At 37.7% G+C, this 23,793-nt stretch overlaps 1 protein-coding gene across 3 annotated transcripts; it reads left to right on the forward strand.

The window, feature by feature from the left end:
* Positions 1-438: 438 nt before the first annotated feature.
* Positions 439-23,793, forward strand: FAM76B (family with sequence similarity 76 member B). Of its 3 annotated transcripts, none has more exons than XM_055422912.2 (10): positions 439-731; positions 1,575-1,639; positions 2,650-2,704; positions 3,711-3,866; positions 7,122-7,321; positions 12,690-12,737; positions 12,927-13,007; positions 13,641-13,776; positions 17,069-17,170; positions 21,942-23,793. In XM_055422912.2, the coding sequence occupies exons 1-10, from the start codon at positions 645-647 to the stop codon at positions 22,029-22,031; spliced, it is 1,020 nt and encodes a 339-aa protein (XP_055278887.2). In that variant the 5' UTR covers positions 439-644; the 3' UTR covers positions 22,032-23,793. The 3 variants fall into 3 exon arrangements, with proteins under 3 accessions (XP_055278887.2, XP_055278888.2, XP_088699022.1); XM_055422913.2 differs by having other exon boundaries at positions 13,644-13,776; XM_088842896.1 differs by lacking the exon at positions 439-731 and adding an exon at positions 751-1,263.

Genomic DNA, 23,793 nt, shown 5'->3' on the forward strand with positions numbered 1-23,793 from the left:
AAGATTTGGTCCAATGGAAGTCAAGGGGAGAAAAAAAAAAAAAAGTCGGGGCAGAGAGTAAACCTCCACAAACAACTGCCCAATTAGATTGGGGAGCTCCCACGCAAACCTGGGACTGGCTGCTGGAAATAGCCGCGACCGGGGCCTCGGGGCGGGGCGAGTTTAAAGCTGCTTTCGCGCGCTGACGGCGTCTGGCTGTTATTGGCCAGCGACGTCTCCCTTTGTGGGCGCGCCTGGCGTAGCGGGGGTCAGAAGCTAGGCGGGGCGGCCGAGTGACGCAGTCGCCGCCTCAGCCAATCAGGGGTGGGGAAGGGGAGGCCGAAGAGGAAGCGGATCTGCTGCCGCGCAGCTAAACCGCAGCGAAACTCCCTGCTTCGTCTCCCTCCGCCGCTCTCGGGGCCTAAGCGGGAGCGGCTGGGACGGCGTCACTGGGTGGGCTGGGGCGGAAGTGGAGGCGGAGGGAGACGGCTGCGGCCGCGGGGCCTCGGGCTCTGGCTGCGAGGGTCTGGTGGGCGCGAGGCCGAGGGAGGGGGAGGAGGAGGAGCCCGCGCGGGCCGGGCGGAGGCGGCGGCGGCGGCGCCCGAGTTCCCCGTGGGGCCCCGCCTCGGAGCGGGCGGCGGTAGAGGAGGAGGCTGAGGAGCAGGATGGCGGCCTCGGCCCTGTACGCCTGCACCAAGTGCACCCAGCGCTATCCCTTCGAGGAGCTCTCCCAGGGCCAGCAGCTCTGCAAGGTCCGTGGGCGCTGGGTGGCGGGCGGGCGGGGTTTCCTCGGCCGTGGCCCGAGGGAGCTGGGTGCCCGTGTGGCACTGCAGCACCCCCTTCTCTGTCTCTCCTCGCTGGCGTCTTGGGGGATTGGAGTTCTCGCCTCCTCACCCAGAGACCCAGTTCTCCGAGGACCTGGGCATCCGCTGGGAAAGCCCCTGAGAGGAGGACAGAGCCCTGCCCTCTTCCAGGCGGCCCGAGAAGGGTCCGGGCCCCAGCAACGTTGAGGGGGTCTCGGGGTGGGGCTGCGTGAGGCAGCCACCTGTCTATGCCGCAGAGACCCCGGGGTGGAGACGTTTTCCTCTCGGTTTTCTGTCTGGTCTGTCCTCTCCTTCCATCGGGAGGCAGAGGACGGTGTTTGCACTTTCTTGCTAGGAACCCGAAGCCGCAGAGCTGATGGCATCCTCCTTCCCTGTCCGGGAAAGCGAAGCGTCTGGCTTGGGAACAGAATGCTCTAAGATTTGGAGCTCCTCCCATCCCATTAAAACCGGGATGCTGTCTGTGAGCGACGGTGCAAAATAACAAGTAGTTTCACATTTAACCAGTCCTTGGGGTCGGCCCTGACAGCTTTCTGTAATTTTCATCTGTTGAGTACCCCTCACATCTAATAAAGACAAAGACACCTAAGCCTTCCCTAAGGAATTATGCTGTAATTGGCCACTTATTTGATAAAATCACTCAATTGTCTTTGTTGGGGAACAGATTTTATTGACGTTTCAGGCATTTGATTAGGTTGAGTAATAATTTTCCACCAGAAAAGTGAAATTTGGGACTTCGAGATAGATACTGACTAATATATTGTCTTATTACAGGAATGTCGGATTGCACATCCTATTGTAAAATGTACTTACTGCAGATCAGAATTTCAACAAGAGAGGTTTGTATATTGAACAGTTTTTGATTGTTAAAGGCAAAGTGTTGTCTGTAAGGAATACTTGAGACTTGTAACCCCATATATATATTAAAGCTTTTTTAAATAAAATGCTTTAGTTTCTCAAAAATTTAGTTGTAAGCACTTTCTACATGTTCCTGCATAGTAGGAGAGAGAATGTTCACCAAAAATTAATGAGTAATTTACAGCTATATTTTATACCTGAGGAAATAAAAAATAAACTATGCAAAGTGTAAATATCAATTGTTATTGTTAAGATGTGGGGAAAAAAAAAAGTGACTGGCTCATCTTCTGTAGTTTGTTGGTTAAGTGCCTTCCAATTCAGGGGGTGCAGGTTCCATCCCTGATGAAGGAGCTAAGATCCAACATGCCTTGAGGTCATCAAAAACCAAAACACAGTTTTAAAGTCTGAGTAAGGACTTTAAAAATGGCCCATATCAAAAACACTTAAAAAGATAGAACATTAGTGTTGACTTGGACTTGAGGAAAGGTCTATAGCAAAGTCTAGTAACTTGTCACCAGTGGAAGAAAAACACATATATAATGGAGTGATTCCTGTTAGAGCTTCAGTACCCATAGAAGAGCTTATGAAAAGAATAATGATGAATAATAATTTCTTCACAAGTAGGTATAAGCATCATAATAGTGAAGAGCGAACAGTGGAAGGTTACGTAGGCACTGATGCTGTGCATACATAGTGGCCAGTGTGAAGATTTTGGAACTGAGTAGGAAACGATAGAATTTTAGTTTTGTTTCCATTTAAAATGTGCAATAAAAGCGTTTATCTTAATTAAGAGGAGTAAACTTAGATAATATACAGCCCTGAAAAGATCTTATGTTGGTATTTTTGAAAAATTCTTGCTCTGTGTTAGAATATGTTTTAAGTACTACTAAAGCAAATAGTACACTTTTACTGATAGTACACTTTGACTACTTGCTTTAGTTCAACATTGTGCTACGTAAGTTTCATCATCCATATACAATTTCCTTTTCAGCAAAACTAATACAATTTGTAAGAAGTGTGCTCAAAATGTGAAGCAATTTGGCACTGTAAGTATATCTTATATTTTCATCTTATTGCTACTGATCTGTTAATGTTTTCACAAAGATTCACCTTTTAAAAAAATACATTGCTGTATTCTTAAATGTTTCAAAGTAGCAGAATATTTCAGGAAAGAAACTTTCTGTAGAGGGTCAACTGGGAAGACACCATTTTAAAACAGTCATATTATGTGCGTGTTCATATATATAGAATTTCAGTGTGGCGTTTATGGTCTTATTCTTTAAAGAGTCAAATATAACAAACTCCTGATTTTAGAGAAGCTACATATTCATAATTTGCATAATTATATTTTCCCCCTTCCTCAGAACCTCTGACAGTTTTTGCATATGGCACAGTGTTCAGGCATTTAGTCTCAAAAGTCGAGAAGTTATCCTAGTATAATTCTTTTATGTTATTGCACTCATTATTGGTATATTACAATCATGATTAGTAAAATTGCTGGCCTTAAGACTTTCTAAAATCTGACTTGTCTTGAATATGAAAGAAAACCAAGGTATGTTTGTTATAGTTGAATATGCTTGTGCCAAATTTTTTTTAGTTGAAAACTCATCTGTTCTTTGTATCATCTGTACTTACATATGATGAGAACTGTTAAATGTATGCTGAATAAATGATAAAGTAATTAAACTAACAGGATATTAAGTTAGATTCTTTCCCTCAAATATGGATATATGAATCTATTCTATTAGTGTGTGCCTTTGATTGGAACTTTTTTACATGTAGCTTTTGTATTATATAACATACTGTGTGAATCATAAATACATTTCTCATGGTCTTATTTAACTACTTAACAGAGTAAAAAGTTTCATGAGTCTAGAAATAAATGACTTTGACTATGATAGAGCAACTTAATTAACAAATTTTTTCACCTATTATGACATTTCCTTAATTAACTCCTGAAATATGTCCTGTACACTGAGATTAGGATATGCACCAAAATTTTAGTATTTTTAAATGTCTCAGTTAAAGAAAACACATATCTGTTTTTTTCAGCCTAAGCCCTGTCAGTACTGTAACATAATTGCAGCATTTATTGGTACAAAGTGTCAGCGTTGCACCAATTCAGAAAAAAAATATGGACCACCTCAGACTTGTGAGCAGTGCAAACAGCAATGTGCTTTTGATCGGAAGGAGGAAGGAAGAAGAAAGGTATGTTTTATTTATGTTATGATATCTCCTAGAAATTAAATACATCACAAACAAGTTGGAAGTTTTTATGATTAATACATTACTGAAGCTCGATGTATTCATTGAGTCCCTGAAAGCAGGTGGTTAGATGATAGTGCACAAAGAGTACATTGTCTCCTTGTTGGCATCATATGTAGATTCATCTTGATCAATCAAGGTTCAGTTCAGTCACTCAGTCGTGTCCGACTCTTTGCGACCCCATGAATCACAGCACGCCAGGCCTCCCTGTCCATCACCAACTCCCAGAGTTCACTCAAACTCTTGTCATCGAGTTGGTGATGCCATCCAGCCATCTCATTCTTAGTTGTCCCCTTCTCCTCCTGCCCCTAATCCCTTCCAGCATCAGAGTCTTTTCCAGTGCGTCAATTCTTCACATGAGGTGGCCAAAGTATTGGAGTTTCAGCTTTAGCATCAGTCCTTCCAATGAACACCCGGGACTGATCTCCTTTAGAATGGACTGGTTGGATCTCCTTCAGTCCAAGGGACTCTCAAGAGTCTTCTCCAACACCGTAGTTCAAAAGCATCAATTCTTTGGTGCTCAGCTTTCTTCACAGTCCGACTCTCACATCCATACATGACCACTGGAAAAACCATAGCCTTGACTAGACAGACCTTGGTTGGCAAAGTAATGTCTCTGCTTTTTAATGTGCCATCTAGGTTGGTCATAACTTTCCAAGGAGTAAGCGTCTTTTAATTTCATGGCTGCAATCAGCATCCGCAGTGATTTTGGAGCCCAGAAAAATAAAGTCTGACACGGTTTCCTGTTTCCACTGTTTCCCCATCTATTTCCCATGAAGTGATGGGACCAGATGCCATGATCTTAGTTTTCTGAATGTTGGGCTTTAAGCCAACTTTTTCACTCTCCTCTTTCACTTTCATCAAGAGGCTTTTTAGTTCTTCTTCACTTTCTGCCATAAGGGTGGTGTCATCTGCGTATCTGAGGTTATTGATATTTCTCCCAGCAATCAAGGTTACTATATTTTGAAAAGGGGACTTCCCTGGTAGCTCAGCTGGTAAAGAATCCACCTGCATTGCAGGAGACCCCAGTTTGCTTTCTGGGTCGGGAAGATCCCCTGGAGAAGGGATAGGCTACCCACTCCAGTATCTTGGGCTTCCCTGGTGGCTCAGACGATAAAGAATCTGCCTGCAATGTGGGAGACCTGGGTTCCAACACTGGTTGGGAAGATCCCCTGGAGGAGGGCATGTCAGCTCACTAGTGTTCTTACCTGGAGGATCCCCATGGACAGAGGAACCTGGCGGTCTACAGTCCATGGGGTTGCAAAAAGTTGAACATAACTGAGTGACTAAACATAGCACACATACTTTAAAAAGTATTCTGTGATGACTATTCTGTACTATTTGGCTATCCAACATTTTGTGTGGAAAAATTGCTGACTGCTTTTAAATCCTTTCAGCTACTTAACCTTTTGCTGGTTACTTCATATTGCTAGTGTGAAAAAATACCTGATGGCACTTCAGCGTATATGTGTTTCTAAGTTAGTCATGTGCCTTTTGTTTTGAGGCTCATAGTTTGTATCATTTTTTTTTCCTATACCTGTAGTAACTTAAAAAATGTGCGTGTGTGTGTGACATTCCTCTGCTGAGCATTGACTCAGGCTTCCTGATGTCTGTCAGTATCAATGGATTTGAAGGATGACTGTCACTTTGAGGGGCTCTCCCAGGTCCCTTCACAGCAATATGTGTACCCTAGTTGGAAAACATGTCCCTTTAGCACTTCTTGTGTGAACAAATAGAAGATAGAAACCTAATTTTTATAGATTTAATCTTAATAATTTTGGAAAGAAATCTCCTTTCCTCCCCATTGATACGCATACAGTGGACTTCCATTGTTTGTCGTAGTTTTGTTCTATAAAGTTGCTGCGAACACTGAGTTAGTGAATACTGAACTGTGGCTCCTAGGGCAATACAGGATTAGGTTCCTGCCTCTGGTCACAATGTGGTAGAGTCAGTCAGTATCTAATCCTGTTTTGTATATGTCTCTAAAGACACTTTACTTAATATACTTTGTTGATTGATTACATTGAACTCAGCAAACAGCACTATAACTGCCTGATTGAACCTTACCTAACACAGGTGCTTTCCACATAAGGGCTTCCCGGGTGGCTCAGTGATAAAGAATCTGTATACCAATGCAGGAGACATGGGTTTGATCCCTGGGTTGGGAAGATCCCCTGGAGGGGGAAATTGCAATGCACTTCAGTATTCTTGCCTAGGAAATCCCATAGACAGAGGAGCCTGGTGGGCTACAGTTCATGGGTCACAAAAGTGTCGGACATGACTTAGCAAATGAACAACAGTTTTTCCACGTAAGGTACACAACCACCTTGTGCTTAGGAACACTACATCACTTTAGCATTACACTTGGGGACAATGTTAACAGTGAAATCACCAATAAAAAAACAGTAAAACACAATAAAACAACAACCAAAAAACAATAAAAAACACTAAATAGACTGTGAAAAGGATACTTGTTTATAATGTGAGAGCTGAAAAAGGCCGCAGAACATCACCTTGTTCAACCTCATCTGGGAACATTTGCAGTCCAGCTACACAAATTTTGTGTTGCTCTGTGCATGTGGGTTCCCACTCCAATATTCTTGCCTGGAGAGTCCCATGGACAGAGGAGCCTGGCAGGCTATACAGTCCATGGGGTCGCAAGAGTTGGACACGACTTAGTGACTAAAGAGAGAAGGAGAGATGTATGTGGGTGAATGATCACAATAGTGCTGCAAGTTGATTGAGGGGGGCCATAGTTTTTAGCTTGTGAATTTATGAATGAAAACTGGTTCTGTGTCATTCAATCTCCTTTTTTCTATAAATTAACAGTTTTGCTGTCATGATAGATACTTTGTTTTTTTAGTAATAACAGTGACTTAAGAATTCAGGTTAGTGCTTAGATAAGGTTTCTTTGAAATATATCTGTCCTCAATTTATGTTTATTTTCCAGTAATAAGAAATTTCTCTCTATAAATTCAAATTCATCAAACTAATGGATGTTCATGTATCATCCTTTGCCATTTTGTGAGCCTCTAAACAAGCATTTCCCCAAGATTCAAGAAGTCTAATTTTACTTCCAATTTGCAAAAATCTGTGGGGAGAGAGAGAGTCAGAGGTTGAACAGCTTCTCCTCACCTGGTTTCACTTATAGCCAGTTACAGGTACATTTAATCTAATGTAAGTATTGTCTTTTAAAAGGTTGATGGGAAGTTATTATGCTGGCTTTGTACTTTATCATACAAGAGAGTTTTACAGAAGACAAAAGAACAAAGGAAGAGCCTTGGATCTTCACATTCAAATTCATCATCTTCATCTCTTACTGAGAAAGACCAGCATCATGCAAAACACCACCACCACCACCATCATCACCACCATCGTCACAGCAGTAGCCATCATAAGTAAGTACTTTGAAAGCGTGTTTTCCAAAGTCCTCTGTGGCATTTTAATACCTGATTTTGGTGTTTAACTTTTTGTAAATACTAGCTGTGTACTGGAGAAGGCAATGGCAACCCACTCCAGTACTCTTGCCTGGAAAATCCCATGGGCGGAGGAGCCTGGTAGGCTACAGTCCATGGGGTCACGAAGAGTTGGATACAACTGAGCGACTTCACTTTCACTTTTCACTTTCATGCATTGGAGAAGGAAATGGCAACCCACTCCAGTGTTCTTGCTTGGAGAATCCCAGGGACGCGGGAGCCTGGTGGGCTACCGTCTATGGGGTCGCAGAGTTGGACACAACTTAGCAGCAGCAACGGCAGCTGTATACTAGTTTAGTATGTGGTAAGCTTCTTGAGTGTCGAGGGCTATTTCCTCACTTTATTCAGCTTACTGAATTATACATAGTGATTGTGTTTAGTTGTTTACCATAAATGTGAAGATTGGCCATTTCAGGAATTACTATAAAATTATGATCATTAATGAAGTCAGAATACAAGTACACAGTTAATATTTCATGGATTCATGTTTTCAAAAACCTCAATATCCAAAGAATCGTTAGGATTTTACTTGTAAAAATTACATTTGCCTCAGTTACTATTTGGAGAAAGATATGGCAACCCACTCTAGCACTCTTGCCTGGAAAATCCCGTGGATGGAGGGGCCTGGTAGGCTACAGTCCGTGGGGTTGCAAAGAGTCAGACATGACTGAGTGACTTCACTTTCCTGCATTGGAGAAGGAAATGGCAACCCACTCCAGTGTTCTTGCCTGGAGAATCCCAGGGACGGGGAGCCTGGTGGGCTGCTGTCTGTGGGGTCCACAGAGTTGGACACGACTGAAGCGACTTAGCAGCAACAGCAGTTACTATTAACATGTTTTAGTTAAAATAAATTTTAACGGGTGACTGGGAAATGTATTTCATATTTTTGGAGAACAGACTGTAACACTATCATTTGTGACCATGATAGAAGATTCCCAAAACGTGAGAAAAAAATCTTTCTGACTAGTGGTACTTTGCTGTTTTTAAAAACAGGAACTCTATTCAAATATCCGCTCTTTGATTTTTAAATTGCCTTGGGAAGAAGAGTTAAATAGTAGTAATATAGTAACCCTTAATGTGTGTGAAGGTTTTTTTTTTTTTTAAGTGTGGCTTTAGTCTTCATGGGAAATCAAGATTATTAAAATGCAAATTAAACACAAAAATTAAAATGCAGAAAAACAGGACATGATACACACTGAGTTTCAGGAGAATTTATTATATTTTTTCAAATTTCTCTGAATGTTTTTCAAGTTCTAGGTAGTCAAAACATAGTTTCATGTACAGAAAACTGATGCCTGCCATAGTTAGGAACACGGATGATATTTTATAGGTCTGTCTAATAAACAGCGTTTGACTCTAAACTTTAGGCAAGCACAAAGATTATGGGAGTTCATTGAGGCACTGATACTGTTTGCTTCTCCAGCCATTTTTCATTTGTCACTGTGCTGTAGTGCTTTCTGAATGCAGCAGTGGTAGATTACATAGTGCCTTCTAACCTGGCTACTTTGAAGTCTGATCTCTTTATCGGAGAGTTTCAAGGAGCAAAGGAACATAAATCTTCCTTATTTTCACTTTTTGCTTTAGGGAAAAATACGAAAAAAAAAATATCGTAACTGGCAGACCTACTTCTCAGACTCAGCTGAAATATCTCTTTTCCTTGTCCTTAACGGATAAATTTGTTCTAGCATGAGGTGAAAGGACACACATACATTGTGTTTATTAAGATATAACATTGTCACAGTAGCTTAATCTTTTGAAAGAATGACAGGTTGCAAAAGTAAAGGGAAAGAGAATAGATTGATTTTTTGTCTTTTGATTATTTAAGAAATGTAAATACTATTTTGTAAGTGATGAGTAGGCAACCAGTTGGTGGAGCCATATCTGAAATTCAGTGCATGAGGATGATTACAGACAGTTTACATATTGTGATATAAATTGATGGGGGTTGGAGGAAGGAAGAAACTCAGGTTAATATGGATACAAGAAATGCCCACCTCAGAAAGCTGAGATTCCAAGTATTTCTATTAAGTCACTATTGTGATTTTTCTCATTTCAAGGTCTGGACTTTGTCAATGGATATGACTTGCCAATGCTTTTAATGAAATTTGTAAGAGAAAATGGCAACTGAATTCCTCAGTAGGGTTGCTGTTTCCCACCATAAGTAGAGAATAGCTCAGGTTGATAGAATTTCAGCTGTTGTTTCCCTGGCTTATTTATTTATAGCTGATTCTTAAGAACATGGTTAAAAAACTTCTACAGCTACAACAGCAATAAATTTTATAGACACACACAAACACGTACATATTTCTATTGCGTATGTAGCACTGTACTGTTTTACAAACATAACTCATTTAATTCTCATATTCCCTATAAGCTGTGTATTATATCCATTTTACAGATGAGGTAACTGAGGCTCAGGGATTTTTAGTAAGTTGCAAAAGGTAGCATAGCCCAGGTCATCTTAACACCTCTTACGTTGTATAAGGTTCAAGTAGACCCTTGAACAACAAGTTTAAACTGCATAGATCCACTTATATACTCAGATTTTGTTTTGTTTTACTAAATATTTACTACAGTTTGTGATCTGTGGTTGATTGAATCTAGATGCAGAACCTCCTAAATGGAGGACTGACTGTGCAAAGATTTTCAACTGCTTGGAGTATCAATGCCTCCAAAGCCCCATATTGTTCAAGGGTCAGCATTTTACATGGTGTCTGATACATACATAGGAGATGATGCTCTGCATGTGTTGAATGAATAATCTAGAGGTTAGTGAAGGATTTGCTAATGAGAAAATACGGGAGAAAGGTATGGACATTTCATGGTGAGTTATTAAGTGGTTAATAGCATTGTGGCATAATGCAAAAGAAGTAGTACTGTCATAGTAATTATAAAGGGCTTCAGTTCAGTTCAGTTAAGTCGCTCAGTCGTGTCTGACTCTCCGCGACCCCATGAATCACAGCACGCCAGGCCTCCCTGTCCATCACCAACTCCCGGAGTACACTCAAACTCGTGTCCACAGAGTCGGTGATGCCATCCAGCCATCTCATTCTCTGTCGTCCCCTTCTCCTCCCGCCCCGAACCTTTCCCAGCATCAGAGTCTTTTCCAGTGAGTCAACTCGTCGCATGAGGTGGCCAAAGTATTGTAGTTTCAGCTTTAGCATCAGTCCCTCCAATGAACATCCAGGATTGATCTCCTTTAGAATGGACTGGTTGGATCTCCTTGTGGTACAAGGGACTCTCAAGAGTCTTCTCCAACACCACAGTTCAAAAGCATCGATTCTTCGGCAACTCTCACATCCATACATGACCACGGGAAAAACCATTGCCTTGACTAGACGGACCTTGGTTGGCAAAGTAATGTCTCTGCTTTTTAATATACTATCAAGGTTGGTCATAACTTTCCTTCCAAGGGGTAAGCGTCTTTTAATTTCATGGCTGCAATCAGCATCTGCAGTGATTTTGGAGCCCCAAAAAATAAAGTCTGACACTGTTTCCACTGTTTCCCCATCTATTTCCCATGAAGTGATGGGACCAGATGCCATGATCTTTGTTTTCTGAATGTTGAGCTTCAAGCCAACCTTTTCACTCTCCTCTTTCACTTTCATCAAGAGGCTTTTGAGTTCCTCTTCACTTTCTGCCATCTGCATATCTGAGGTTATTGATATTTCTCCCGGCAATCTTGATTCCAGCTTGTGCTTCTTCCAGCCCAGCGTTCCTCATGATGTACTCTGCATATAAGTTAAATAAGCAAGGTGACAATATACAACCTTGACGTACACCTTTTCCTATTTGGAAACAGTCTGTTGTTCCATGTCCATTTCTAACTATTGCTTCCTGACCTGCATTCAGGTTTCTCAAGAGGCAGGTCAGGTGGTCTGGGATTCCCATCTCTTTCAGAATGTTCCACAGTTTATTGTGATCGACACAGTCAAAGGCTTTGGCATAGTCACTGAAGCAGAAATAGATGTTTTTCTGAAACTCTCTTGCTTTCTCCGTGATCCAGCGGATGTTGGCAATTTGATCTCTGGTGCCTCTGCCTTTTCTAAAACCTGCTTGAACATCTGGGAGTTCACGGTTTACATACTGCTGAAGCCTGGCTTGGAGAATTTTGAGCATGACTTTACTAGCGTGTGATGAAGCAGGGCAAAGGCTAATAGAGTTTTGTCAAGAGAATGCACTGGTCATAGCAAACACCCTCTTCCAACAACACAAGAGAAGACTCTACACATGGACATCACCAGATGGTCAACACCGAAATCAGATTGATTATATTCTTTGCAACCAAAGATGGAGAAGCTGTATACAGTTAGCGAAAACAAGACCAGGAGCTGACTGTGGCTCAGATCATGAACTCCTTATTGGGAAATTCAGACTTAAATTGAAGAAAGTAGGGAAAACCACTAGACCATTCAGATATGACCTCAATCAAATCCCTTATGATTATAAAGGGCTTACCAGGTGGCTAAGTGGTAAAGAATCCGTCCGCCTGCCAAGCAGGAGACCGCAAGTTCTATCCCTGAGTTAGGAAGATCCCCTGGAGAAGGAAATGGCAACACATTCCAGTATTCTTGCCTGAGAAATCCCATGGACAGAGGAGCATGGCAGGCTAGTCCATGGAGTCGTAAAAGTCGGACATGACTTAGTGACAAAACAGCAGCAGTAATTATAAGGAAAATAAAATCACTTGTTTCTGTGAGATATCCCAATGTTTGCAGCTTTACTGCTCTAGAGTACAGCCTAATGAAAGACTGGAGACTTTGGAGGAGAGGATTCTTCGGAAAACTAGGAAAGAAAGAAATTCAGATTATTTCCTGGTTTAGTCTGATACTTGAGTTACTCCAATTCATCTCCACGTTGGATTATTAGGAAGGCCTTAACTTTAAGATAAAATATCTTCTGTCTAAAATATTAAGGGTAGCCTAAGTAGGGTGATTTTCAGACTTTATCATTATAGAACCCTGTTACTTTCGTTTTCATGCTCATATACCCTACCCCTTAATATATTAAATTGAATTATAAAAATCCTAATTAAAAAGAAAATTTAGTCCCTATCATTGTACTTTTCTTAAACAAGATGGCCAGTAGTCATTTGATTAGAATTTATTTTATTAAAATGTGATTTATTCAGTGTATATTAGCTTAGTCTGAAAACTTAGTTGAATATGCCTTTCATTGAACAAAAGAGCATAACATATATCATTTGTTTCCATTGGGAAGAATGCTGTTAAAATGTTGATGTTTTATTTAAATAAATGCTGTTACTAGATGTCATTTGTGTATTTTTCAGAATCAGCAATCTGAGTCCAGAACAAGAACAGGGACTGTGGAAACAGAGGTAAATATGTTAGTATATTTCCTGAAATACTTCGACATGTATTTTTAAAAATGTGGCATTTCTTTAACTTTGTTACTTAGGCTTTAAAAAAATTGATGTTCAGTAATGCTTTAGGGGAAGAAAAATAAATTTTCCTTTGGTGCCCCTTCCCTTTTTACTCTAATTATTTTTATTAATGTTTGGTTTCAGCCATAAACCCTCTGCAGCAATTCAGAATGAAACTCCAAAGAAAAAGCCCAAATTGGAATCTAAGCCATCTAATGGAGATAGGTAAAAATGAATTCCTTTAGTGCTGTGAAGATTCAACTTAGTTGAACAATTATGGCTGGTTGCCAGTTATTACTAGGTAAAAGAATAGAAACATTTATCTTCTACATTGACTTCTTTGAGTCACCTCGAAGAGTAAACATAATCAGTTAAAATTTTTAACTTAATTTTAGTAATAAGAAAGTGGCACTTATTCTATTTGGGGCATAAATTTGGGTTTTGAAAAAAGTTTGAATTCTCTTTATCTTAATTATTCTTCAGTGAAACACAAAACTAATTGTGGTATTTGAGATTGGCCTGCTTGGAAAATGTTTTTAGATTTAAAGTATTATGAGAGTGACTTTGTTTTAGTTCATTAGCCAAAAGTTTGCTGATGTTACTGTACAAATTGGCTGCCTATTGCTTTACACTAGAAGTATTGACCCCCTAAAAGCTAATACTGAATTATATTTCTGCAGGTGTATGTAATGTGTGCCATTAGTAAGGTAATTTGCCAGTTGCATCCATTTCTGTCAGGTACATATTTTTTTGCATTAGCCTTAAGGATGTTTGTGGAATTGTCTAATTTATGCAATTTGAACACCTGCTAATTTTCCTTCTACTTCATTTAACTGTGTTTTGCTTTTTTCTTTTTAGTAGCTCTATAAATCAGTCAGCAGATAGTGGGGGAACAGACAATTTTGTCCTTATAAGTCAACTGAAAGAAGAAGTGATGTCACTTAAACGTCTTTTACAGCAGAGAGACCAGACCATTTTAGAAAAAGATAAAAAGGTAAGTACATGGTTCACTGAAGCCTGGTAAGATTTACATCTTGACTGTTGCTTGATAACTGCAAATTTTATTAGCCTTTCTTTAATAACTTGGTAATGTGTGTTGTGCATGATTCTTACAAGACACAGAAGTGCAAGTTGGAACCTAAGCCATCTAATGATGATACATAAAAACAGTATTTCGGAATTTTAGTTCTCAGAATTAGTTGAGGGCTATAAAATTCTAATAATTTCTGGATATTAGTTTCACTAAGCCAGAAATCTAAAGTTAGGTCTAATGTCTTAATTTGAAAACGAGATATAAATGAATATTGTGTCAATTCTTTTGATAAAAGAAAGTAATTGAATGCATTCTTTTATGTACTAATTATCTATTTCAGTCAGGAACAGATAACTGGTGAAAATTAATACTATGGGAATTTCCTATGTGATGGTGATTATATATAAGATGGAAAGTAAGTCTACTTATTGGAGCTGTATAAGTTAGCTCAAGAGGAATATCAAATACATAGTCTGTTTAATAAAAAGTTGTAATACTTTCTCTGTGCACTTGAGCTGAATTTTACCTCTTTAGGCCTCAATTTTGTCATTTTAAAATGAGAGTATTAACACTGTCTCATGGGATGATTGTAATTAAATGAAAATGTAATGTCCCTGTATAAGTGCTCATAGCTGCTATTACTGGGGTTTGGTCATCTTTGAGGGTAGAACCTACTTCTGTACTTACTTTTATGGTCCTGGATTATCTAGTTTGACCTACTTCAAACATTATTGCAATAGGAAAATATTAAAAATATTCTTAAAATTACAAACAAGACATAATTATGAACATAGCTGCCTCTGAGTATCCACGGTAATGCTTGAATCTGAGTTGGCTTGTACTTGTGACATTCATGTAAAGAAATGTAACTTTTACATTACATTTTCCCTCATCTTGATGGTTAACAGATTTAAATTTATTTTATACATTTGTACCTTACCTTAAGCAAATTCAATATATGAAGTTTATAATTGACATAAAAGTAGCAAAATTATGAGTGTCTTATTTTTTATGGTTCTTTTTGCTTAGCAACAGAATATTTTAGGTTAGTTTTAATGAAAATTTGTTTTACACTCAAAATTTTAGAGGATTTCTGTTACACAAGGACAGGTCTATCTGTACTAACCTAGATAAAAATTGAGTAAAACAGTAAGTTTACTATAAAATAGCAATGTTTCCAAAACCAAGTAGTAATGAATTGTGGAATTTTGGCTTCCTTAGATTTTGTTGTTCTTTTTCTAGCATGACTAGCCTGTGTTAGTGCATTTGTGTGAAAGTTTTCTGTTTTTGTTAGTGTTCCTTTTATCTTAAACACTAATAGGCATGGGAATTCGCAGCATTTTGAGGAAAGTAATTGTAAGCCTAAAATAGCTACATATTTACACCTTTTTCTTACAATGTAAGTATAAGACAGTCTGTTATTTTCTTAAATTTAGTTCACTTCATTCAGTGATTTCTACAGCCAGCCACATACTAGATCAGAAGAATAAAAGAATAATAAAAAAAAGACATGTTCTTATCTTTCAGAAATTAATAATACGGAGGCAACTGACGATATAGAGATGAGGATATCATAGTTTATCTGATGTGAACTGGCGTTTCAGAACAGGAATTCCTCTGTAATATAGAAAGCAGAATTCAGTTATTCTTTGAATTTGACAAAAGCGAGAGCTTTTATTCAGAAAATCAGAATGTAAGACACCGTGACTTCTTTTCTCTCTTTTTGGTGTACTTCTTTGTTTAGTGATTACTGGGTAATTACAGAAAAGAACCTGCAATCCTTTAAAACTTAAATGAAAACATTTAAAAATAACCACAAGCATGTAGAATCTACGAAAGTGGTAAAGATGATCTTATTTGCAAAGCAGAAGCAGACATGCAGACGTAAAGAACAAACATACGATGCCAAGGGGAAAGGTGGGAGTGGGGTTGACATCACTATACTGTACTGCTGTGTATAAAGTAGATAACTAGTGAGAACCCGTAGCACAGGGACGTCTGCTTGGTGCTTTGTGGTGCCCTAAATGGGAAGGAAATCCAAAAAAGAGGGGATACACATATATGTAAGGCTGATTTACCTTGTTACACAGCAGAAACTGACACAGCAGTGAAAAGCAACTATATTTTAATTAAAAATAATAATAAAAATCAATCAATAAAAATGACCAGAAGCTTTCTTCTGCTTGGTTCTTTTATTGAAATTATGTAATACCAACTTATTTTTTAGTGTGAAGTCATGAGATTTTATCTTTAGGCCATCTATATTTATGAAGAAAAATTGTCATGTACTAGCTGTCTTTCTCAAATCACTTAACTTTTTTAAGTTGTCTAAGCACAAATTTTGGAGAAGGCAATGGCACCCCACTCTAGTACTCTTGCCTGGAAAATCCCATGGGTGGAGGGGCCTGGTAGGCTGTAGTCCATGGGGTCACGAAGAGTCAGACAGAACTGAGTGACTTCACTTTCACTTTTCATTTTAATGAATTGGAGAAGGCAATGGCAACCCACTCCAGTGTTCTTGCCTGGAGAATCCCAGGGACGGGGGAGCCTGGTGGGCTGCCGTCTATGGGATCGCACAGAGTCGGACACGACTGAAGCGACTTAGCAGCAGCAGCAGCAAGCGCAAATTTTAAAGTAACCCTCTTTCCTTTCTCATTCCATGTTAGTTGTATTTCTGTGCTTTGTTTTCCATCTTTACCTCAGATCTTAGGTGGTAAAAGATATGGAGTTCTGGACATAAAGTTTAAAGGAAAAGCAATATAGCTTTCAGTTGATAAAACTGTTTCTCTGTTTTTCATACTTGTCCAGTGTGAACCTTTTTTCTTCTGTCATTGAAAGATTATTTTAACTTGAAACCAGTTGTACTGTTTACTTTGTTTTTATATGTGAAGTATGTTTTAACCGAAGCATTTTCCAGAGCATTAACCAGTAAGCTTTCCTGTTGGCATACCAGTTGCCAAATTCTGTGTCCAGTGACGCTACCTTAAAAAGAAACAAAAACAACAAGTTCTCAAAATTTTACTGATGTTTCAATATTATCTTAATATTAGTGTTAAACTAGTAAATTAGAATTCATTTCACAAAACAGAAATTTTAGATAAGTTACAAAACGCAGGAATCTGTTATTCTCCATTTTATTATGAATTGTGAGTTTACTGTTAAAAATATTTAAAATGATGTGTTTTTGTTTATCAGATTGTGTATATGCATATATATGGATATTTATATATCTATATGTTTTTTAACCTTTCAGTTAACTGAACTTAAGGCAGATTTTCAGTACCAAGAATCAAACTTGAGAACAAAGATGAACAGTATGGAAAAAGCTCACAAAGAAACAGTGGAACAACTCCAGGTAAATGAGATAATTTATATAAACTGTTAGGCAAGGATGGCTAAACTTGGTTGATAGTATTCTTTCTCTTAGAGTCATATTGGTATCCCTACTTTATGCATATCCAGAGCACTTTCAGCTTTGATTCTGACTTTATAATAGTTTTTAATTCTGCTCCCATTAAAAGTTGTTGCTTGAAATCACTTGATAGAGGGGATTCAGTAGATTAAATCTGAAAACTTTTGCCTGAAATTTAGATGGAGTTTTCAGATTCATGAAACTAAGGTGAAAATTAAGTTTAGTACACTATGTAGCTATTCTTCTGTTTCCTCCCAGATAATGGGAGGAGAAGTAGAGGTACAAACCAATTTTTAGGGACCTCAAGTGAAGGAAAGTCATGCTGCATGCAGAGATGCAAGGCCCAAGAGTGCAATTTAACCTTTGGACTATGATTTCCAAAGTGCCAAGCAGAGCTCTGGGCTTCCTTGGTGGCTCAGACAGTAAAGAATCCGCCTGCAAAGTGGGAGACCTGGGTTTGATCCCTGGGTTGGGAAGATCCCCTGGAGCAGGGAATGTTAATCCACTCCAGTATTCTTGCTTGGAGAATCCCCATGGACAGAGGAGCCTGGCGGGCTACAGTCGTTGGGGTTGCAAAGAGCTGGACATGACTGAAACAACTAAGCAGCAGCAGCAGCAAATAGGGCTCCCAGTATCCACAGGAGGGATCCTGTACAAGCCAGCCTCAGAGTACTGCAGGGTGTACTTAGTAGGGTTTCTGTATATAGAACAACTGAACGGTGATGCCAGGAGTCACCACAGTGACAGAGGGTGGTGTCTGAGGTCTGGCCCGCAGAGATGGAGAGCGTCCAACAGAGACACGGGTTCTCCCTCTCAAGCCTCTTTTCACCAGGTCTCATGAATTTAGAAATCAGACGCACTAAGTTAATTACATGTTCTATCGATTTGTACATTCTGGCGTTTGTTGTCTTAAAAGCATAGAAGATGGCAGCACACAGACTTTGGGCCCTTAGTTGGGAGAGTGCAGCTTGGGAAGGAAGGAATTAATACTGCCCTGCTTTCTTTTTTTTTTTTTTTTAACATTGTAACACCAAGGGATATTTGCTGTTCTTGTCTTTTGGTTTTGTGTTCTTCATTCTTTGAACATAGTTTACATTGAGTAAGATTGTAAAGTGGATTTAGGAACTTGTTGAAATTCAAGGTAGAGGTTGTTTAGTCCTAATGCTGATCTTACTGTTACAAAGAATTGTGAAGACAAACTTTTCGTAGAACCTGACACATAGTAGACATTCAGATAGTTTGCCAAATGAGTGGTGATTTATGAAAATACCTATCAGCCCTCTTTTCTGAGAGATTTGCCCTTTTCATATACTAGGCTTCTTGTACATTATCATTTCTCATCCACCAGCAAGTAGTAGTTTTATTTTGTTTTATTCATTCGGTTATTAGTGCTGAGTGATTACTGGAAATAAAATCTGCATGGTGATCTCCAGTTTGAAGTAGCCAAAACATGAATAAATTCAGAATGATACAGCAAAAAACCTGTGAGCGGTACTTAAATTTGCTAAACTTCAGTACATCTCACTCTTCAGAAGAGCAGTTCGTTGTTTCATTTTGTAGTTGTAAGCACAGGGGACTTCTCTTTGTCATTTTAGTCTGTTTAGTATCCTTAGCCCACCTCTTGGTTGGTAGCTGAAATTTCACAGAATAATAACTAATAATTACTTAGAAGTGTACATTTTCAACATAATTTTACACAGGCTGTCTTATTTGCACTTTAGTGTAACTTTGAGTTACGTGGTGTCCTCTTTTACACATGAAACTGTGGAAGCGTAGTCAGAAGTGGCATAGAAACCTATATCTTCTAACTCAGGTTTAACTATACTTTCTCCTGTTCTGCACTGTCTCCCACCTCAGGTTACTCAGGTTTTGTGTTTCATTCTTGCTGTTAGACCACTTCCCTATTTGTGTTATTATTGGTGACCTGTCACAGTTAAGTATCCTCTTTTAACCGTGTACTAGTAAGGTTCTCTTAGTGAACTGTTTTTCTCATCTTATTGTGATAAGAAACCGAACACTGAAGCACAAAATTTACCTTGTTCTAATCCCTGGGTCGGGAAGATCCCCTGGAGAAGGAAATGGTAACCCACTCCAGTATTCTTGCCTGGAGAATCCCATGGACGGAGAAGCCTGGTAGGCTACAGTCCACGTGGTCACATAGAGTCGGACACGACTGAGCAACGGAACGGAACGGAATAGCTCTCAAAACATTTGAAATTACCAGGCTTGAAAAATAATCACTGAGCAACACAAGAAAAAAACTGTCCGAAAAAACAAACCCCTTAACAAAACCCAACCAACCAAACAGTAACCAAATTGTCTGAAATATCAGGACTACCCAATAAAAAATACACCTTTATTTAGGGGATAAGATAATAAAAGGGCAAAGGGAAATAACATTTGAGTGCCAGCTGTATACCAACCACTGTGTTAGGCTAAGTGTTTTGTATATTTGATTAGTTCTTTCAACCCCTGTTGAGGTAGATGGTGTGAGTTCTGTTTTACATATGAGAAAATAAATTTCAAATTACATAGCAGATAAATGGCAGAACTAGGAATCAGAGAAGCATCTGTGATTCTTAATCCACTTGTTCTTTCCTTTAGGCCAGTATTACTAAACATTTTCAACTTGCTTAAGAGTTCTTAAATAATTGATTTTTGCGTGGTGCGTAATAAATACTAGGATAAAATGTTTTTAATGCATATATATTAAATACTATTATAAATGAATTTTAATTGTATCAGAATAAGATTTAGACTTGTTTTCTTTTAGCAACTGACTGTTGGTTTTTCTTAAAGGCTTTTTTCTTACATAATTTATCAGCAAATTTATAATGATGTGATTAGGATACTAAATAATACGTGCAGATTGAAAATTCGCTGCTAAAGAATTAAAAGGAAAAACTTTCAATACCTAATGTTTTTTTAATATTTATTTTTAATTGGTTGATGATTGCTTTACAATATCGGTTTGATGTCTGTCATCAACATAAATTAACCATAGGTGTAGTCCCCTCCCTCTTGAATCTCCCTTCCACCTGCTGCCATCCCCACCCCTCTAGGTTATCACAGGGCCCCAGTTTGGATTACCCGAGTCACACAGCAGATTCCCGTTGGCTGTCTGTTCACATATGTTAGTGTGTGTGCCTCCACGCTACTTTCCATTTATCTCACCCTCTCCCTCTTCTCCCCCACCCTTGTAATATCTAACGTTTGAGTTCTTGTATTTCATACTTAGAATATGACAATTATAAACTCTTTAATATTTTGTGTATTTTTTTAATCATGAATGAGAAAAGGTAGTTTAAAAGTTAACTTTTTAATGATTTGCTCTGTCATTGTAAACACTTCTGCATAATGTAGCTTACAGATATGACAGAGATCTCTGGAGCAACTTTGCAAATATTTCCTTTTTTTTATGCCCTTCATTAGTTTGTATTTTAAAATTTATTTATTAAGATTCCTTGTTTTAGCCAGTGAGTCTATTATAAATTAAGTAATATATGTAGCTAACAATGAAAAGAAAACAATTTATGACTACTGTATTTACTAGGATGGTCAACCGAGTGATATACCAATTGATAATGAGTGTGCATATTTGACTTTCACTAACTGCCAGGCATTCTCATTGATTTGTCCTCTGAGTTTCTCAAACTAGTTCCAAAGGGAAAATAAAAATCCTTTTAGATCCTTTATGGTTTTCTGAAATTGAATTTGAAACTGAAACTCCTAATTATAACCTTAATTATTTAATAATCATGGAATAGAGAAATGCTGTTAATCATGCAGTAGAACATTAAAAAATGATTTGACTTGCAAATATAAGATAGCTAGGTTATTTGCATTTTGGGGGTCGTCAAGGGTATTAATTAGGGAGAATTTGACTGCAGAAGGGTGAGGGAGATGCTTAGTACAAAGCCTGAGACAGGTTTGTATTTCATGAAACTGCTTTAAGATGGTAAACTGAGAAGGCAGTGTTACCTTGCCATACAAATGCTAAAATTAGAAGAAAAAGGGTTAAAAAAAGTCTAGATAACAAAAAATCTTGAGACCTGTAAAGGAAAATGATTTTTAAACATAAGCCACAGTGACAATGTGTAACTGCTCAAATTATATCAAAACCAGTACCAAATAACTGTATGCCAATTAAAGGAACAACAACAAAAAAGACCAGAAAGGTGTGGTTCTGATGGGTGCGTCAAAAAAAATTAAGTATCGTTAACAGAGTAGTCTAGTCTGTTGGGCAAAGCAATAAAGTTGGTATTTTTGCAAAAAGGACCTCTTATGCATGTTTTATAAATAGGTATACACATCAAAATGAAGATCTTTGTAGTTGTTCTGGAAATGGTCGTCTCAAATTATCACTTGAATTATTTGATCTTATTCATTATAAAATAATACTTATATTAATAGCTTTTGCTTCATGCTTTTACAATAAAGCTGAAATATTTTCCCCGTATTTAAAAACTTGACCCTCTTTTTAAATGGATTCACTTTAAAGTTGCTTTTTTTGTAACCAGTTGTATCTTTGGACAACAGTCACATCAATATGGACATTTACAAAGGGGGCTGACAAACCAATCTGAAGTTTTCCTTCTACACATCAAAGAGATGAGCCTAAATATATCACCTCTTTCATTCTGATAGTGTGTATTCTTCAGCATGACTTAATATTTGAAATATTTTTAATGGTAAACGTTTTTGTCTCCCACAGGCCAAAAACAGAGAGCTACTCAAACAGGTTGCAGCGTTGTCAAAGGGTAAAAAGTTTGACAAAAGTGGAAGCATATTAACATCCCCTTGAGAAAGTGGTTATTCGTTAAGTGCTTCTGCTGAAAATGTAAAATTTGAAAAAAATTCTGTGAAGCCCTTAAATTCTGTGTAGTGAAAAAATATTTTTGCACACCAAATGAATTGGCGTGTTTCCGATTCACTTTTGTAATTGATAAACAGCGTTTTTTAAGTTGTAAAACATTCAAATAAAACTTCAACTGGTTTGAAGTAACTTTTTAATTATTTGATATCCAGGAACTTTTTTTGCCAGCAATAGTATTAAACAGTTGTAAAGGAGTGCATGACTAGTGCTCTTTATAAAATGCAACATGCAATAATAGAGTAGGTATGGTTTTCAGAAGTCAGAACATCAGGGCTTTTTGTTTGTTTTTTGTTTTACACTATGCTAATTTCATATAAACAGTTTTCAATTCAGAAATACAAAAACTTTTGAACATGAAAAATTGTGAACACTGGTTTTTTGGTATTTGTGTTTATACTTTTCATCAACATGAAATAGAGAATCATGGTGCTTTTATTAAATGGACTTCAGAGTACATGTAAATATGTTTTTAAAAGTTACATTGTTAACATTAGTTAGTAAACTAGTATTTTCATTATTGGTATAGGAATTAATGTTTATTGTACAGTATCCAAGGTAAAATGTGTTTGTTTTGTAAAAACTACTGTAGATTTTTACTTACAAGTGCCTTTTTGCCACCTAATGTTTTTATTTATAGGAATGCTGATCTTTTGTATATATGGTTTGTTTTAAAATCATGTTTAATAAATGTTTGTATATAAATGCATATGTACAGAAGCCTATTTCAAAAGGAAAAGTTGCTAGTCAAATGTTTGAGGTTGCATTAAGAACTGACAATGCATTAGACTTGAGATGATTTCGTGGTTTGTTTCTGTGTGCTATGGGAAACTGTTGGTCATTGAATTCATTGAATTATGTTAAAATAGTTCCCAAAAGATTTAATTTTAAATCAGTATGGGTAGAATAATTTTATTGTGTCATATGGCTTCATGTTCATATTTTGTGAGTTACATGTTTTATTTTTCTTTTGTTAAAATTAAAAATTTTCTTCAGTGGTCCATATATCTGCTTTCTCTATAATATGTGGTTATCTAAGTTAATATTTATGTATACCATACTTAAATTGTAAGTTTAAAGCAAATCTGGAAAAATTAAATATCTTTTAAATCATTCTGTGATTATCTTTGAATAAATTGGAATCTACTGTAAGATTCAGGCACTATTTATAAGAAAATTATATCAGAGTCTATAAATTGTCTGTAAAAGGTTAAGGGTAGGGTGGGATAGGTTAGGAGAAATTATTGACTAATTACATTCTGACCCAGTGGTTTTCAGCCTGTGATAGAATTGATCTCCTACTTAGTAAATGCCAATTCAGACTTTTCAGTTTGTTTTTAAAGTATCAAACATTGCCCGGTATACTGTACAGTAGTAGAAAGTGTCCTTCTCTTAGGAATTTATGGGCAAGGATAAATTTGTTTTTAGTAAATTGTTATTAAATTTATCAGATTTGAAGATTGGTTTCTAAGAATGTCCTATCCTCTTTCCTCAGAACACAGGATGATTGTATTGTTTTTAACATGACTCATGTTTCAGTAGATTGTTCCTAAAGTTTCATTTTAAACCGATTTCAAATAATTTTTTATCCAGTTTGAAAACATATAATCTAGGGTAATTTTCAAGTGATAGTAAAATATTGAATCAGTCAGACTTGGAAAAATTAAACCAGTTTATTTTTATGAGATCTCAT

This window comes from Moschus berezovskii, chromosome 14 (genome assembly GCF_049115385.1).
Source record: "Moschus berezovskii isolate FMDL1 chromosome 14, NW_MosBer_1.0, whole genome shotgun sequence".
NCBI classification, from domain to species: Eukaryota; Metazoa; Chordata; class Mammalia; order Artiodactyla; family Moschidae; genus Moschus; species Moschus berezovskii.